Raw genomic sequence first — 19,180 nt, forward strand, 5'->3', positions numbered from 1 at the left:
AAAAAGCACTGGACAGGGAGCATGGCATATAAGGACTCTGGTTTCGACCTTGCTCTGCTATTGACTAAGAAGACTAAATGCTCTGCTTTCCCATGTGCTGACCCACATTTGAACCCAGTCTCCACCACAATGGAGGAAGCTTGGTTGCTGTGGTGTCTTTCTCTCTCTCCCTCTATTTCTCGCTTTGTGTCTGCAGAAGTCAATTTAGAGTGGTGAAGCCTTGATAAAGACAGGAGGGGAAAAAGGAAGGAGAAAAGGAAAGAAGGAAGGAAGGGAAGAGAGAAAGAGAGCGAAAGAGGAAAAACAGGCTGCAGTGGAGTGAAATCTTCAGTCATTCTTGGAATAAATGAGCCATTTCATTTCAATCCTCTTTTAATTTCTGGAAGCACAACTTTTCCCCCAACTTTCTGGGTTGAGGAGGGTGAAGGTATAATAAAGGCACACAAAATGTGTAAAGAACACCTCTCTGTGGATTACCACTTTATACATACACATATTTTTCAGTAATCCAAAAAGCAGGCTCACATGCTTTTCTTACAGCATATTTTTTTTAGTTTTTTTATTACATAATTTACAAGGCTGAGCAACACCACTTCCACAGCTAAATTGCCCTGGTCTAGACTGAAGTCTCTTACTGCCATCCTGAAGCAGACCATTCCTGATGTACCATTTATTCTGGGAATGGAAAGGGAAATTGCTATATTCCATAAAGGTTTAAAAAAAAGTGTAACTTTAATAGATTATCATTAATTGTGATATGCCTAGACTATCAATGCCTACATTTAAAGTGACACATTTCTTTTTCATTTTGATGCAGAGCTGGTATTAAGTGCATTTTATAACACATAGTCCCCTAAGTGGAGTGGATGTTTCTACCTAGTCTTGTGTTCGTTACACTTTGCTCTTTGAACTAGGTGATAAATATCATTGTTACTCAGCACTCATGGAGCAATGCACAGAAACCCTCCCAGATCTTTCCAGTGTGGGCAAAACTAGGGTAATACTTCCCCAATCCATCTGTATAATGTTGCACTCTACCCTACTGTTGTATACTTTACATTGGGTTGTTCTAGCTCTCCCCAGCCAAGAAAATTGGATCAGTCCTGCTAGTTTCACCGCTTGGCCCCGCCCCTAGGAACCCTGAGATAGTGCCAGAGTTCCAGAGTTGGAGAGTTGGAGAGTTGCAGAGTTTGAGAGTGCTTGCGCTGCCGCAGGGAAAGAGGCAGCAGAGTTCTGTTTGGTGATTAGTTTGGTTTAGTTTATGAATCATTGTTCCTGAATAAAGAAATACAGGTTCCCTGCCCAGCCGGATGTCTCTGGTCGTCTCTGTTACCCGCCCGTGAAGCTAGCCTGGCCAGCTAGAGCCTCTGAATTTTAACAACAAATGGCGCCCACGTGGACTTCCATTTTCTATTTGCATGGGGAGGTTTGCTGTATTGGTATCTCTTTACTGGTCATTTAAGACAACTATCATAGGAACAAAAATTTTCACCGAGCTCCAGAAGTGAGGTAAGGTCAACTGAACACCACAAAAGTAGAATAAAACACTCTTCACTGGAACCTACTGAAAGAATAAAAAGTGAACCCTCTCAGATGCATAAAACAGCATATTCAGATGAAGCACTTTTTTTTGCTGTAATGCAATTGACTACTTAGTTTTTGTTTTGTTTTGTTTGTTTTGCCTCCAGGGTTATCTCCGGGGCTGGTGCCTGCACTACGAATCCGCTGCTCCTGGAAGCCATTTTTTCCATTTTGTTGCCCTTGTTTATCGTCATCATCGTTATTATTATTAAATTGTTGTTATTGCTGTCGTTGTTGTTGGATAGGACAGAGAGAAATCGAGAGAGGAGGGGAAGACAGAGGGGGAGAGAGAAAAACACCTACAGACCTGCTTCACCGCTTGTGAAGTGACCCGCCCCCTGCAGGTGGAGGGAGCCGGGGGCTTGAACTGGGATCCTTATGCCAGCCTTTATGCTTCACGCCATGTGCGCTTAACCCGCTGCGCTACATTACTTACTTTAACAAACCGAGAAACACTGTATCCAGAGTATCCTTGGAGGAGCTGTGCACCAGAAGGCAAATATGAGAGACACTCTGGATCAGGGCTCAGTAAATTATGGTTCAGCTAAAAATGCTCAACTAAAAATTACCTCTCCCTTTGCAAGCAATTAGAAAATATTAAAAGAAGAAATGCATTTTGTGACATATAAAACTTTTATAAAAGTCTAATTTCAGAGTCTGTAAAAGTCTAATTATAAAAGTCTAATTTCAGAGTCTGCACTGTGGCTTCCATACTGTCTGTGGTTGCTTTTGTACTGCTATGGTTGGGTTGAGGCGTCTAACACTTTCTGGCCTCCTACAAAAAAAAGTCTGACAATCTCTAATCAAAGGGTCTGAACACAGGGGCATACTGACAACTGTTCTCTTTTCTTGGCACTTGGGAGAAGATGAGGTCTGAGTCCAGGTTTGCCTCCATTTGTTTTTTCTTTTCTTTTTTTCCCCCCCTTTTGTTGCCCTGGTTGTTTTATCGTCGTAGTTGTTATTATTGTTTTATTGCTGTCATTGTTGTTGGATAGGACAGAGAGAAATGGAGAGAGGAGGGGAAGACAGAGAGAGGGAGAGACAGACACCTGCAAACCTGCTTCACTGCCTGTGAAACGACTCTCCTGCAGGTGGGGAGCTCGGGGCTCGAACTGGGATCCTTACGCTGGTCCTTGCGCTTTGTACTACCTGCGCTTAACCCGCTGCGCTACTGCCCGCCTCCCGCCTCCATTTCTTTGTATTGTTTCAGAAAGAGATCATGTCCTCAAGTATGGGGGCACAAACAATATATGAATTGGAATTCAGTCCATGATCAAGAACCAAAGGAGGGCCTGGGAGTTGACTCAGTGGTAGAGCACACCGCCTTCCATACCCGAGACCCTGGTTCTGATCCAGGCACTACAAAAAATGGTGGAAGAACCCTGAACTTAATTAATCTCTCATTCTCTCCCCCGCCCTCTCTCTATTAAGCAAATAAAGGGTCCAGAAGTTAACTTGCAAAATGGAGCACATGCCCACCTAGTATCCTAGAACACTCACACCACATGTGAGCACCATGGATAGAACTGGAGAAGCTCCCTGTGTGGTAGAGAGTTATAAAACTGTCTTTTTCTTTCCTTCCTCCTTCTGCCTTCCACACCATCACTACCACCCACCCCATCCCTTAAAAAAAAAAAAGTTCCAAGAAGTTACTCAGTGGTCCCACACATGCACAAGGCTCTGAATTCAATTAATTCCTCAACACCAAAGAAATAAAAAAATAGGGTCAGGGATATACCTCAGCATTAAGGCAAAGGACTTTCATGCATGAGTCCCTATGATTCCAAGGTTTAATCCCTAGCACCACTTTATGCCAGAGTTGAATTGTGCTCTGGTTTTCTCTCTCATTAAAATAAATAAATCTTAAACAAAGTAAAACCGGGAAGAAAGTAGTAGCCTTAGATAATTTACTGTTTGTTTGTTTGTTTTTTTTAAGATTTTATTTATTTATTCATGAGAAATGATAGGAAAGAGAGAAAGAACCAGACATCAATCTGGTACATGTGCTGCCGGGGACTGAACTTGGGACCTCATGCCTGAGAATCCAAAGCCTTACCCACTGCGCCACCTGCTGGGCTACTTTACTACGGTTTTATAGGTAGCTTATAAAGCATCAGAAAGTTGCTGCATGTGGCTGTTATGCTTTTTCTGTGAGAATGTTGTCCTCTATACTTGGGAACATATTACTCGAGTCCAGCGAGCTCTTCTTCCTGTCTAGAGAGCATCCATTTTGTTTGGGTGTCTACCGTGGCCACACATGACTCAGAATGAAATCCTGATTCATCCAAGCCAACTTTTCCTGAAATTCCAATCCTCTTCCAGTGTTCAGTTTTAAGAAGAGATGAATGACTCAATCCTGGCCAACAAAATGAGAGAGGAATTCACCTGGGAGTTTCTAGGATAAGGGTTTGCCACTGATGAAACACACACACTTCTTCTTGGGAGTTAGGGTATCTGTGTATGATATATGAATTGTAACAGCCTCGCAGGGACCTCCTGGGGAGCTTGCCCAAAGGCAATTGATACACTGAAGAAGATGCAGAGCACATAAGTGGAGAGAACTCATACTCCTGAATTATAGTAGTTTAGGTAATGAATTAAGTAACCTCAGATGCCTTCTACCTCAGAAGACCTTACTGTATGAAGTAGTAATTTCCTTTATTATTGAATTCTTATTGCAGTGGATTTCTTGTTACCTGCAGAACCCTAATGGGATTTGTAGTGGTTCTGCATACAAAGATCTTGTTAGTATGCTTTCTCAGGGAAACATCCAGAGTTCATCTTTATGAATGCTAAGAGATTTGATGCACATTTATATGAGGGAAATTCTAAGTCCCAAAGAAAAAAGTGATTGATTATTATCTACCTACATTTGCACTTCAGGGGAGAGGAACATATGGAACATCATACGGTTGCAAAGGTTTTTTTGTTTGTTTTTTACCAGAGCACTGCTCAGCTCTGGTTTATGGTGGTACAGGGGACTGAACCTGGGACTTTGGAGCCTCAGACATGAGAGTCTGTTCGCATAACCATTATGCTATCTACCTCTGCCTTGGTTGCAAAGTTTTGTCAAGAAGAGTCTGTCAACTTTATTTTCCACATCCAGAGATATTTCCTGAACTTTTTGATCTGCTGTTTTCTGTATTTAACAAGCAAAACAGACTTGTACATTCTTGTATTATATCAGCAAGTTTATGATACAGTAGTCATTCTTTCAACAAATATTACCAATTGTTTGCTTAATGTATTGCACCATTCAGAACACCCTGCAAGTTACAAGGCAAATAGAAGATAGATCAGGCTTCTTTCTTTTAAATATTTATTTATTTATTCCCCTTTGTTACCCTTGTTTTTTTATTGTTGTAGTTATTATTATAGACTGAAAATGCCCTCTCCCTCTTAAATTCATGCTAACTCCTAAGGAGCTAATAATGTGAGGAGATTAGTTGGGACAGCCTTTAAGAGGTGACTGCATGGGAGTCGGGAAGTAGCGCAGCAGGTTAAGCGAACGTGGCACAAAGTGCAAGGACCAGCATAAAGATCCTGGTTCCAGCCCCTGGCTCCCCACTTGCGGGGGGGGGGGGTTGTCTCGCAAGCAGTAAGCAGGTCTGCAGGTGTCTATCTCTCTCCTCTTGTCTGTCTTCCCCTTCTCTCTCCATTTCTCTCTGTCCTATCCAACAACAATGACATCAATAACAATAACCACAACAAGGGCAACAAAAGGGGGGGGGAAGCCTCCGGGGATAGTGGATTCGTGGTGCAGCACCAAGCCCCAGCAATAACCCTGGAGGGAAAGAAAGAAAGAAAGAAAGAAAGAAAGAAAGAAAGAAAGAAAGAAAGGAAGGAAGGAAGAGGCTGTGTCACATTAATCTCTGTTTACACTAACCCAGTGGTGGGCACACAGTAGGGTGCTGTGATTATTAGCAGAATCACTGGTTACAAGTAGCAAGTGAGTTGTCTAATTCTTCATAACTCTGAGTTTGGATTTGTAATGCTATGCATAGTTGTCCTATGAAATGATTCACACTAACATCCCGCTAGTTTTTTAAAGGCAGTTTGTGTTCACAGGAAGTTAATTGTTTGAGATAGGAGCAAGGAGCAAGGGTGGTGCTATCCATTTGGTTCTTTCAGAAATTTGGCAAACCCAGTCTTCTGGTTGGTTCAGTGGTTAGAGCCATTGCATGCCTGCACTAACTGGATTGAAACGCAGCATTCAAAGATTTTCCAGTCCATGAACCCATTCTATCATAACTGTCGGAATTAGAGAGTCCTATCCCCATCAGCAGTTGCAGTAATTGATCTCTAACATTGTCTCTTCTTTTCTTCTTGCCACCCCAGGCAAAGTCAAATGGGTCCATTAGAGTTTAGATCCCAGTTTATTTCACATTTGCACCACCACTCTCTCACCTTTGTCTTGGTTTGATTCCCCCCAACAAATCCAGCTGTTCTGCACAGCAAATCTGTAATGGCCCACCGATGCCTACATTGTCAACAGATTTTCAAATATTCTTATTAAAATACTCATTTCTACATTCCACTTGATTCCTTTGGATTTATTTCCTTGCTATGTCCCGTCTTGTTCACTGAAATGGAGAATGAGACTCATGAGACAATATCATAGAATGAAATACTGATGCCAGGAGCTCTTTCGGCCTCTACTAGCCTTCCTTATTAGCATTCCGTCCTATTAAAAAGTAATGTAAAAAATAAGTTCTTTCTCTGACTTACCTTTTATATCATAAAGTCTGGAATAGGGATATTTAAAGTAGTCCTGAATTTTCTTACTCTGTAGATATATAAATTACTGCCTCTCTTTCATGTGTCTTTACATGCTTCCATTCTTCTGGTAGAATTCTTTTTTCTTTTTAGATATACAGAGAGAGAGAGAGAGAGAGAGAGAGAGGAGAGTTCATAGCACCAAAACTCCCAAACTCCCTTCAGGGGCAAGACCTGAACTTGGGTTACCCACCCGGCAAAGTAGCATATTATCTAAGTCATTGGTGGCATTCACTTCAGCATTCAGTTCCTTGAGGATCCACTATGTTCAAGACAGTGGACTGGAAGGTAAGAATTTACAGAATTAGTAAATATAGTGGTATATTATTTATTCATGAGAAAGAAGGATTCATTTGTAACAAGGATGAAACTTAATATTTTGCTGAGATAAATGAAACACAGAAATACAGATAGTGTGCAGTATCACCTATATGTAAAATTTTTAAAAACCTGCCAGATTTATAAATATAGGAAAATGATAGTTAATATGGATTGGTGGGAGTAACAGGGAAAGGTACAGTGGGGAGCTGGGAGCTTGAACTGGGATCCTTGTGCCAGTCTTTGTGCTTCGCGCCATGTGCGCTTAACACGCTGTGCTAACGCCCCATGCCCATAAATAAATATTTTTTTTAATGTTTCAAAAGTTTACAGAGATGTATAAGATGTTGTTTTCCCCTAAAAACTTAGAAATACCAAATACTCAGTATGAATAATATAAAAAAGAAAATGAAATTAAAAGAAGCTCATTTACTAAAGGCAGGATGTTGAGTGCTTAAGTTTTGACTTGGGAAGATAAGAAAGCTTTTCAGGAAATGCAGCAGTCACAGTAAACCTGAAAGATGTATTCTAGCATTAAGAATGAAGGAAGAAGCTGGTGGTGACGCACCTGGTTGAGCATGCATGTGACCCACGTTCTGTTGGCAGCTATGTGGATGATGGATTGAGAAGGAGAAACACTAAAGCCCAGAGTTTTACTGTTGTGATAGTCCAGATGAAGGAGAATGGGATGTTTTAGTTTTTTTACATATTAAATATTTTATTTATTTATTTATTGGATAGAGACAGAGAGAAATTGAGAGGGAAGAGGGAGATAGAGAGAGACACCTGTGTGTCTGCTTCACCACTCGTAGAACTTTCCCCCTGCAAGTGGGGAGCAGGAGTTTGAACCTGGGTCCTTGTGCACTATAATGTATGCACTTAGCCAGGTGTGCCACCTCATGGCCCCAGTGTATTCTTTTTTTTAATATTTATTTATTTATTTATTCCCTTTTGTTGTCCTTGTTTTTTATTGTTGTAGCTATTACTGATGTCGTCATTGCTGGATAGGACAGAGAGAAATGGAGAGTGGAGGGGAAGACAGAGAGGGGGAGAGAAAGATAGATACTTGCAGACTTGCTTCACTGCCTGTGAGGCGACTCCCCTGCAGGTGGGGAGCCGGGGCCTCAAAATGGGATCCTTGTGCTAACCCATTGTGCTACTGCCCAACCCCCACATATTCATTTTTTAATGAGTGAGAGATACAGAGATACAGGGACAGAGAGACAAGAGTGCTGCTCAGTTCTGGCTGATGGTGATGCTGGGGACTGAACCTGGGACCTTTGGTTCCTCGGGCATGAAAGTCTTTTTGCAGAACCCTTATGGTAATTCCCCAGCCTCAGTTTTTGTTTTAATAAGTTGTCTTTCAATGAGAAGATAAGCTCTGTGAGAGCAGATGTCTGCTCTGTTCACAGCTAGACCCTCAGTTCTTAGTACAATGCATGATATACATAGACATTTTTATTTCTAGTCACTTCACTGCACTTTTCAAACTCTGTATTTTTTATTTAAATTAGAGTTTTGTTGCAAAGCTATTTCCAAAAGCATGTGCTCACTTAGTGTCTCTGGCTCATGTTTAATTAAGGCATGAACGTTGTTTTTATTAGACATAATGCTATTTTGTACTTAATAATGCAGTACTAATATAACTTATATGTGCACTGAGGAAATTTATATGACTTGCTTTATTACTTGGTCTAGAATCAAGCTCTCAATATTTCTGAGGCGTGTCTGCAGTTCAATAACTATGTGGTGCCCAAATAACTGAAGAAATCAGTGAATGAGCAAATGAATAACTGAATGAATTCATTAAATGATGAAGCTAATGCAATTGCCCAGAAGAGGCTAGAAAGAAATATTTGCCAGAGAGATGGAATTTTCCCCTGGCACATACCATAGCTGAGTCCTTTTCAAGTGTTGGCAGCAAATGAAGTTTGTTGGAGAGGCTCCCAGAGGCGCCTGTCTGTACTCTTCTAGCCTCAGTGGCATCTGTTTCTCAGTGTCCGCCATCTTCCCACCATCAAGGGCAGAGATGGCAAACTACAGTTTCTGGAGCAAATTCATCCTGCCATCTGTTTTTGTAGGATGCAAAAGTAAAGACTGACTTTTAATTTTTCTTTTTTAAGAGGTAGGGGTGAAGTAAAAGAGACTAATATTTTCTAATACATAAAATTACAATTTAAGTGTCCATAAAGTTTTATTGGAACACAGCCATACTCATTAGTTTACATATTGTCTACGGCTGCCATTGACCTACATGCCAGAGCTAAACAGTGGAGATGAAGACTGTGTGATCCTCAAAGCCAAAAAAATATATTCTCTCCTCCTTTACAGGAAAAGTCTGCTCACCTCTGACCGAGAAGAGTTCTCAGGAAAGGACTTGAATTTGTTCACAATGAACAATACATAAATCTTCACAGCAGGAACTTCTAAAATAAATATTTCTAAATGTAATAGAGGCAAAGCTTAAATCAAAACAAAGAAATGGAGAAAAAGACACTGCTCATAATAAGTATCCCTGCATCCCAAAATTTCATGTCACACAATTTCTGTTGTTTTTTTTTTTTAGTTGTTTTTATTTATTGGATAGAGACAGCCAATAATCAAGAGGAGGGAGAAGACAAGGTGAAGGGTGAGAGAAAGAGAGACACTTGGAGCACTGCTTTACCACGGAGTGGAGACTGGGGGCTCGAACCTGGGTCCTTGTGCATTGTAACATGTGTGTTCAACCAGGTGTGCCATCACCCAGGCCCCAAACTATTTCTCTTACAAAAGACTTACTTGAATACCTTTTTCTTTTCTTTTCTTTTTTTCTTTTTCTTTCTTTTTTTTTTTTTTTTTGGCTACTGAAAAGAAATCCGAAGAAGATTTCTGCTTTTACCAGAGTAGGAAATAGTATTTAGCACTGGTTTTGCAGTAGTTGGTCAAGAGTAGATGGCATCCAGAGTTATGAGAGACCAGTCACCTCTCCAAGTTCCTTTATACCAGCTGAGTATTTGTAGTATCACACCTGAGTTTCCTGTATAACTGTTATTTTGGATTGTATATGTTATCGGATATGATCTGGTGGGATATATTTTGGATCTGGAAACACAAGTTGTTTTCCATATAAATTAATGGCAACTGCATCTTGCTCGAAGACATTTCAGTTTACCAAAGGCTCAGAACCTACTTTTGAATTTGAATAGTGGGGGGAGGGGAGGGGAGATAACAAAATGGCTTTTGTGCCTGAGGCTTTATGGTTCCAGCTTCAATCTGCGTCTCCAAGAGGTAGATCCGAGAAATGCTCTGCTTAAAAAATGAACAACTCCTCCCTCCCACTTTTTTTTTAAATTAGTGGGGGAAACCTGTATTAGATGTATACTATGTGCCAAGTTTTTTGTTTGTTTTGTTTTTCCTTCACCACAGCACTGGTTAGCTCTTGTTTATAGTGGTATAAGGACTTTGGAGCCTCACCACATGAGAATAACCATTAAGCTATCTCCTCAGCCTAAGTGCCAGGTTCTTTTTTTCTTTATCTTTCTTTCTTTTCTCCTTTCCTTCCTTCCTTCTTTCCTTCCTTCCTTCCTTTTTTTTTTTCCCCCCCTCAAGGGTTATCGCTGGGGCTTGGTGCCTGCACTATGAATCCACTGTTCCTGGAGGCCATTTTTTCCACTTTGTTTTTGTTGGATAGGACAGAGAGAAATTGAGAGGGCAGGGGAAGATAAAGAGGTGGAGAGAAAGACAGACACCTGCAGACCTGCTTCACTGTTTGTGAAGTGTGTGGGGGGGGGGCTGCAGGTGGGGAGCCAGGACTGGAACCAGGATCCTTGCACTTTGTACTATGTGCGCTTAACTCGGTGCACCACTGCCCAGTCCTCCAGTGCCAGGTTCTTGGATAAGCATTTCTTTAAATGAATTTGTCATCGCCTTCTAACAAAGCTGCAAGATGGGCATCTTTTCTTCAGTCTGTGAATGAGAAATCTAAAATTTTGAGTCACAAATACATCATAAGACAAAGCCAAGATTTAAACGCATAGTAGGTTAGCTTCCAAACCAATTTTTTAAAAAAAATATCTTTATTTATTTGGATAGAGACAGCCAGAAATCGAGAAGGAAGGGAGTGATAGAGAAGAAGAGAGACAGAGTGCAGCCCTGCTTCACCACTTGCAAAGCTTTCCACCTGTAGGTGGGGGCCAGGGACTCAAACCTAGGTCCTTGCACGCTGTAACGTGTGCTCTCAACCAGGTGCGCCACCACCTGGCCGGCCCCTCAAACCAAATTCTTAACTAAAAGGTTCTATAAACACAGGTGCAGGATATTGTCCTTGAAATGAGTTTTTCCAGGGCAGCAATGTGGTATAGACAGCAAGACCTACTACAGGTATTGATGGGTGTCCATCTTCCCCAGCATAACTGGCTACCAGAGCAGAAGACAAAGTAGGATTGGCTGAGCAGTGCTGGGCAGCTCTGTTCTGGCATTTAAGCAAGGGAAGCTTTTATGAGGCTACAATATACCAACTTCATTGCTGACCGATGAAGAGTACGGTTTCTGGGGGTAGATAGCATAGTGTTTATGCAAAGAGACACTCACCCCTGAGGCTCAAGAGTCCCAAATTCAATCCATAAGCCACCAAAAGTCCACCATAAGCCAGAGCTGAGCAGTGCTGATTAAAAAAAGGGTTTTTTAAAAAAAATTTTTTTATTAAACATTGATTCTGATGCATGGAGTGACCAATATAGGTTTGTTCCTTGTCTTGCATATTTGGTGACAGGAAAAAATTCAGGGGCCAGGTGGTGGCATACCTAGTCAAGCACACACATTACAGTGTTTAAGGATGCAGGTTCAAGCCCTTGATGTCTTCATGATTAAGCAGGGATGCAGGTGTCTTTCTGGCTCTCTCTCTCTTTCTCCCTCCTCCCCTCTCTTTTTTAGGATTTTGTTTATTTATGAATGAGAAAGGTAGGAGGACAGAGAAAAAACCAGCCGTCACTCTGGTACATGTGCTGACAGAGTCCAATGTCTTATCCACTGTGCCATCTCCCAGACCACTGTCTCTCTCCCTTCCCTCTCAATTTCTCTGTCTCTATCCAATAATAAATAAATAGATAAATGGAACAACCTTCACAAGAATAGAGATATTTAACAAAGAACCAGTATTTCTCCAAATTTGTTGATGTCTGTAAGATGTGTACTTGTGACCCGGTGATGATAAATGGTCCATGTTTAAATAAGTTTGGAAAATGCTGGGTTACATAAATACAAATGGGTTTATGTGCTGCGGGTCTTCTCAAAATGCTTTTAATATACTTAAAATTGTGTATGTGTCTGTGTGTGTGTGTGTGTGTGTTTATCCATCTAAAAGACAAATGTAGCAATTCACGCTTTCAAATGTCTTTGACTATGGAGTACCCTACCCTCCTCCCCAACACACGTGTCTTCTTAGAGGTCCTAATGGAAATAGCATATGGTGGGACGTTTGGGGAAATACTGGCAAGACCAGCGTAATTATTTTCCATTCCATCCTATTTTGAAGGGATTATAAAAATGTCCCATCCTAAGGGGATTTGTATATGAGACCTTAACACCAGTCATATTTAGAGAGGGCCAGTTTCACTATGACCATGTATATATTTACAGACATAGTCCCCTCTGACTGAAAAATTGAAACAAGTAAAACTGAAACCAGAATGTATTTGTCAAGGCAAATTAGCCACAGTGGATTCTCCAGGCATCAGAATGATGGTGATTAGGAAGCTGTGAAATCATTTGCCCAAATTATCTGAAGAGTGATTTCTCATATTGTCAGCTTCCTAGGAAAGCTCTTGCCACTTTCCTAAGCACAAGTGTATTTCAATGTTGACTATTGCATTGGAAGTACCTACTCAGAGGACTAGCTCATACCATGCTCTGTTTTTTTTTTAGATATATATTTATTATTTATTTATTACTGGATAGAGACAGAAATTGAGGGGGGGAAGATAGAGAAGGAAAGAGACAGAGGATACCTGCAGCCCTGTTTCACTGCTTGTGAAGCTTTCCCCCTGCAGGTGGAGACCAGGAGGGTTGAACCCCAGGCCTTGCGCACTGTAATATGTGCGCTTAACCAGGTGTGCCACTGCCTGACCCCTGCCATGCTTTTTGAAAATACTGTGCTTCCTGATCTAAGAGCAAAATGAAGAGCCACATAGCCAGGAGGAGTCCAGGTGACACGGTGACCACAGCGCTGCTTCTGCCTGTGAAGTCTTTGGCCAACTTTTGGTGACAGGATGAAAGTTCATTCTTTGTGCCCCTACTCTGTCCATGTATGTAGCCTTTTGGCTCTGGGACTCCCTCAGCTCCTCTGGGTCACTAGCTCCATTGTCTGTTTTCAGTTTTGATATTATTATTACTACTATCACCACCAAAACTATTGCTGTGTATGATATCTACATTGTTCCAGTGACCTTTACCTCCCCCCCCCCCATAGACATGGAGAGAGGAAGAGAGATACCTGCTGCACTGCTTCACCACTCATGAAGCTTGCCTTCTGCAGATGGACAATGGTGGTTTGAACCTGAGACCTACTACAGTAATGTGTGTGTTCTACCAGGTGCGTCACTACACAACCCAGCTTCATTGTTGTTGGTTTTAAATATTTTTTAATATTTATTTATCCTTTATTTCCTTTTGTTGTCCTTGTTGTTTTATTGTTGTAGTTATGATTGATGTCGTTGTCGTTGGATAGGACAGAGAGAAATGGAAAGAGGAGGGGAAGACAGAGAGGGGGAGAGAAAGATACCTGCAGACCTGCTTCACTGCTTGTGAAGCGACTCCCCTGTAGGTGGGGAGCCTGGGGCTTGAGCCGGGATCCTACGCTAGTCCTTGTGCTTTGCGCCACCTGTGATTAACCCGCTGCACTACCGTCCAACTCCCTGTTTGTTTGTTTTTGCTTCCGGGGTTATCACTGGGGCTCGGTGCCTGCACTACGAATCCACTGCTCCTGGAGCTGTTATTATTATTTTTTTCCCTATCATTTTTTGTTTTGCTTCTGCTGCTGCTGTTGGATAGAAATTGAGAGGGAAGGGGAAGACGGTGGTGGTGGGGGGAGATAGACACCTGCAAACCTGCTTCACCGCTTGTGAAGCAACCCCCCTGCAGGTAGGGAGTTGGGGGCTTGAACCAGAATCCTTAAGCTGGTCCTTGTGCTTTGTCCTGGTGTGCTACCGCCTGGCCCGCAATTGTCTGTTTTTAATCATTACCAATCTTCCCCAAAGACTTAGTTTCTCCTTACACTTTGATGTAAGCTTCTCCTTACACTTTTATCAGCCTTCAACATCAAGTTTATTTAACTGATCTTTCCCCAGATCTTTTCTTGTTTTTTCTTGTATCACTCATTTCCAGAATTCATTGGTTGATTCCTCTCTGCTCCTCATCTTACACTTAAAATATCAACATTGGTGAAATGCCGTTGCCTGCCTTTGATCAACATCTGTTATGAGTTACCCTAACTGGACAGTCTTCTCCATTTTCTAATCACTTCTGATACCTTTTGGGAATTTTCCAATGCTTATTTCAATATTTCTTTACCCAAATAAAACACTGTTATCTGAAGACCTCCACCTTCTAAATAGGTCATGAGTAAGGATTGTTAGTATTTAAAACACTTCCGTCTTAAGTTGGTTGTCAACAAAGCAATACACCAGGGCAATTAAAAGCCTAGCCTGGGGAGTCTGGCGATAGCACAGTGGGTTAAGCACAGGTGGCGCCAAGTGGAAGGACTGGTGTGTAAGGATCCTGATTTGAGCCCCCGGCTCCCCACCTACAGGGGAGTCACCTCACAAGCGGTGAAGCAGGTCTGCAGGTGTGTCTCTTTCTCTCTCCCTCTTTGTCTTCCCCTCCTCTCTCCGTTTCTCTCTGTCCTATCCAACAGTGACGACGTCAATAACAACTACAATAAAACAACAAGGGCAACAAAAGGGAATTAAAAAAAAAAAAAGCCTAGCCTATGAACTGGCTCATGGAAAATGAAGCACTTGTTAGCATTGACTCCGGCCAAGTTAATAGTCTTTCTGTGCCTCATTTCCCTCACTTTTAAGGTAAAAAAAAAAACAACAATACTATTGATCTTATTAGGTTATTAAAAGAGTTTGTTGGGTTAACATGACTAACAATGCTTAAAATAGCACCTAGAATATAGTAAATTCCATATAATAATTAATTATTATTTATATCTCTAAAAAGTTTCTCTGTATATAGTTATAAAAAGCACTTTTGGGCTGGGGAGATATAGTGGTTGTGCACTAGGCTTTCATGCCTGAGGCTCTAGAGGTCTCATTCAATCTCTGATACCACTAAATGACAAATCTGTTTAGTATCTCTCTCTTTCTCTCAGATAAATGCATCTTTAAAAGTACTTTTTCTGTTTTTTTTCTCTTTTTTTGTTTTTAAGGTCCAGATTATATAAAGGACTATCTACCTAAAGTTCATCAGCATACTTCCTACATTGGAGAAAATCGCCCGGTATTAGAAAAAACTGGAGATCTCAGATATTTATGGAGGCCTGCCTCAAACAGAAGCTGGCCGGCCAAATATAGACATGAATACGTTGCTGAAATTGGCTGGGGAATACCAGTGTATAATTTTATCAATAAAACAAGGCTTGAGTCTGGCTTCCATATCAAGGTAATCTTTTTTTTTTTTCTTTTAAATATTTGGTCACCTTTTGGGACCTTTTTTATTTTTTTAAGATTTGTTTATGTATTTATAAGAAAGATAGGAGTAGAGAAAGTAAGAACCCTACATCACTTTGGTACATGTGCTGCCAGGGCTTGAACTCAGGACTTCATGCTTGGGAGTCTATTACTCCACCTCCTGGACCACAACCCTTTTTGTTGTCGGTATATTCTTTTTTTTTTTTTTTTAATTTTTTATTTAAGAAAGGATTAGTGAACAAAAGCATAAGGTAGGAGGGGTACAACTCCACACAATTCCCAACACCCAATCCCCATAACCCACCCCCTCCCATGGTAGCTTTCCCATTCTCTATCCCTCTGGGAGCATGGACCCAGGGTCGTTGAGGGTTGCAGAAGGTAGAAGGTCTGGCTTCTGTAATTGCTTCCCCGCTGAACATGGGCGTTGACTGGTTGGTCCATACCCCCAGTCTGCCTCTCTCTTTCCCTAGTAGGGTGTGACTCTGGGGAAGCTGAGCTCCAGGACACATTGGTGGGGTCTTCAATCCAGGGAAGCCTAGCCAGCATCCTGGTGGCATCTGGAACTGCAAACTCCAGTGTAGTCCTGCTTTCAGGTATATATTTTGCAGTAGTTTATGGATACGTGTGCACATAAGCTCTCTCTCATAGAAACTGGTGTATATCTAGGTTATGGGACTTTGTTAGAAAGTGAACTACCTGAGATGAAATTAGAGTGTACTATTAAAGGAAAGATCTCACCCGAGTAATGAAGCTGAAGGGTTGTCATTCCACACGTGAAGTCTCTGGATACATTCTGAGGTGAAGCATGTTGAGGTAGCAATCGTTGCTTTGGTTAGGTTGTGATCGGCAGATGCAATGTTATTTGGTTTGGATTGGGAGATGCATACGGGAAAGTGGGCCCTATCCAAGGGTTCCAGGACTGGGGGAAGTAGGGGCTCTATAGTGAAGATGTGAGGTTCCTGCTGTCTTAGGGTTCAAAAAGACAATCAATAGTTAATATTATCATCACATTATTTGTTAATTGGGTTAACTTTGAAAAGTCCCTTTGTTATGGTTTGCTGGACAGTATCCAGTATCTTGTATATAGCTGTGCTATTGGAAGCTTTTAATCTACTTGGTCTAGGCTTTTGAGAGAGTCCGCATATCAAATACATAGCCTATATATTAAAAAGATTCAGTTTGTCTTTTGAGAAACTTTGAGACATACAATTGATTTCCCCCTCTCATATTAATTAGCTACTGATTTATATGTCTACATTTTGCTAGGAGTGTACATAAACACCATTCCCACCACCAAAGGACTGTGACCCATCCCTCCCGCCCACTCCCACCCCCCACTGGCCCAGGAAGCTACATGCCTACCCCTCACCACTGGGTTTTTACTTTGGTGCCCTACTTTGTTGTCGGTATATTCTATAATAATTTTTTTTTGGTACCTGCTTCTGCATGTGTTGAACAATACCTTGGATCAGAAAACACATTACTCAATGAAGATATTGTTAACAAATGTAGACTTTTTTTTTTTTTTGCCTCCAGGGTTATTGCTGGGGCTTGGTGCCTGCACCACGAATCCACTGCTCCTAGAGGACATTTTTCCCCCTTTTATTACCCTGGTTGTTTTACCATTGTCGTGGTTATTATTGTCATTGTTATTGATGTTGTTGTTGTTGTTGGATAGGACAGAGAGAAATGGAGAGAGGAAGGGAAGACAGAGAAGGGGAGAGAAAGATAGACACCTGCAGACCTGCCTCACCACCTGTGAAGAGACGACCCTGCAGGTGGGGAGCCAGGGACTTGAACCAGGATCCTTATGCCGGTCCTTGCGCTTTGTGCCACATGCGCTTAACCCATAGCGCTACCGCCTGACCCCCTGTATACTCTTTTAGAATATTGCTGCTGGTTTGAATTCTCTCTGAGTCCACTTCCATGAGAAATGTCATGTTCTTGATCCATCATGGAGAAACCAAAAGGTTTCAGTTTTGCAAAAAGATAAACCTGCGCATAAATGTACTTGCTACCACCATTCCCTTTAACACATGAGAGTAGAGGTGTGAAGAATGTGAAGCCACAGGGAATCCAAAAGCATTTGTGTTTGGAACGCAGTCAGACTTACATTTATCAGACTCACATATATGCTGAGACATTCACAAACACTTCCCCCATCATAGTCTCGCTTGGTGAGTGGGTGGTGTAAAAGAAGCCTGTGCTGGACATAATCCACAAAGCTGAAAAATGAACCATATATCTCAAAACTCCCCTAAGTGATGAAATCAGGCCATCCAGGCTGTGCTGTCAGAGAATTCTTAGAATTCTTGTTTTATTTCCTCTGGTAACATGGATGCCACCATGAGCCCAAACTCTTCTCTGAAACAAAAGAGAGCACAGGCGATTTAAGAACTGTGATGTGAACATTTAGTTTCCCTCCTCATCTCAGCAGACCTTTGCATCCTCTTATGATTAAACATATGCCAGTTATGCAATAGCCTGACTTCCTCACATCTTAAGCAAAAGGTGGTGTCGATTCATACAGTAAAGGTTAACTTTAAAAACAATAACAACAACAACAACTTTTTCTGGCCCAACTTCTTCTTCTTCTAGCGTTTGCCCTTCTTCTGTAGCCAGTCAACAGCGTCAGGTTGAGCCTGATGTAAAGTTTCGAGACCTCCTTTGAATCTGGAGAGGTGGCAGTCATTGACTATGTGGGTCATAGTCTGTCTGGAGCCGCAGGGGCAGTTCGGGTCATCTCTGGCTCCCCAGCGATGGAACATAGCGGCGCACTGGCCATGGCCTGTTCGATAGCGATTGAGGAGGGCCCAATCATAACGTGCTAGGTCAAAGCCAGGTTGACGCTTGCAGGGGTCTGTGATGAGGTGTTTGTTCTTTACCTCAGCTGACTGCCAACTCTGTTTCCAAGAGTCTGGAACAGAGAAGTTCAGTGTAGGCGTAGGGGACCAGATTGGGTGACAAGACGTCAAGCGTTGGACAGGGTGGGCGAAGATATCCACGTATATTGGCAGGTTCGGTCGAGCGTAGACGTGGGAAATGAACTTAGATGATGCCGCATCCCGACGAATATCTGGCGGGGCGATGTTGCTAAGAACTGGCAGCCATGGAACCGGGGTGGAACGGATGGCCCAACTGAAGACAGTACACAAATGTGATTGGGAGCTCAGTCTTTGAAATCAGAGGCCTGAGTATCAAATTCTCTCTGTGTGTTTGGTTTAGTTTTGTGACTTTGGGCTACTTGCGTTCACCTCTCTGTCTCTGCTCCTTCCTCTTTCACGTAAGTATTTAAAAGTGCCCTCTTGGGAGTCGGGCTGTAGCGCAGCGGGTTAAGCGCAGGTGGCGCAAAGCACAAGGACCGGCATAAGGATCCCGGTTTGAACCCCGGCTCCCCACCTGCAGGGGAGTCGCTTCACAGGCGGTGAAGCAGGTCTGCAGGTGTCTATCTTTCTCTCCTCCTCTCTGTCTTCCCCTCCTCTCTCCATTTCTCTCTGTCCTATCCAACAACAACAACAACAATAATAACTACAACAATAAAACAACAAGGGCAACAAAAGGGAATAAATAAATAAAATAAATATAAAAAAATAAAAAATAAAATAAATAAAAATAAAATAAAAGTGCCCTCTTTATAAGTGCATCCTATCCTAGTCGTCATCTACTGTATGTGAATGACCTTGACCAAGTTGCTTAACCTCTGTGCTTCCATTTCTTTATTATGAGTTTTAGCATTTACCTTATAGACAGTTGCTGATAAACAAGCTAATATTTGTGAAGTCCTGGGAATAGTGTCTGGCAGAAATCAAGCGCTGCATGTTTAATATTATGATTGT

At 41.9% G+C, this 19,180-nt stretch overlaps 1 protein-coding gene across 1 annotated transcript in view; it reads left to right on the forward strand.

Annotated features, from left to right (window-relative positions):
• The window catches only part of SPMIP2 (sperm microtubule inner protein 2), a 70,043-nt gene that overhangs the window by 35,009 nt on the left and 15,854 nt on the right, over positions 1-19,180 (forward strand). The window contains exon 2 of the mRNA XM_060179189.1: positions 15,083-15,315. Coding sequence (XP_060035172.1) covers positions 15,083-15,315 — 233 coding nt within the window. The remainder of the gene's footprint in view (positions 1-15,082; positions 15,316-19,180) is intronic.

This window comes from Erinaceus europaeus, chromosome 19, assembly GCF_950295315.1.
Source record: "Erinaceus europaeus chromosome 19, mEriEur2.1, whole genome shotgun sequence".
Taxonomy (NCBI): Eukaryota; Metazoa; Chordata; class Mammalia; order Eulipotyphla; family Erinaceidae; genus Erinaceus; species Erinaceus europaeus.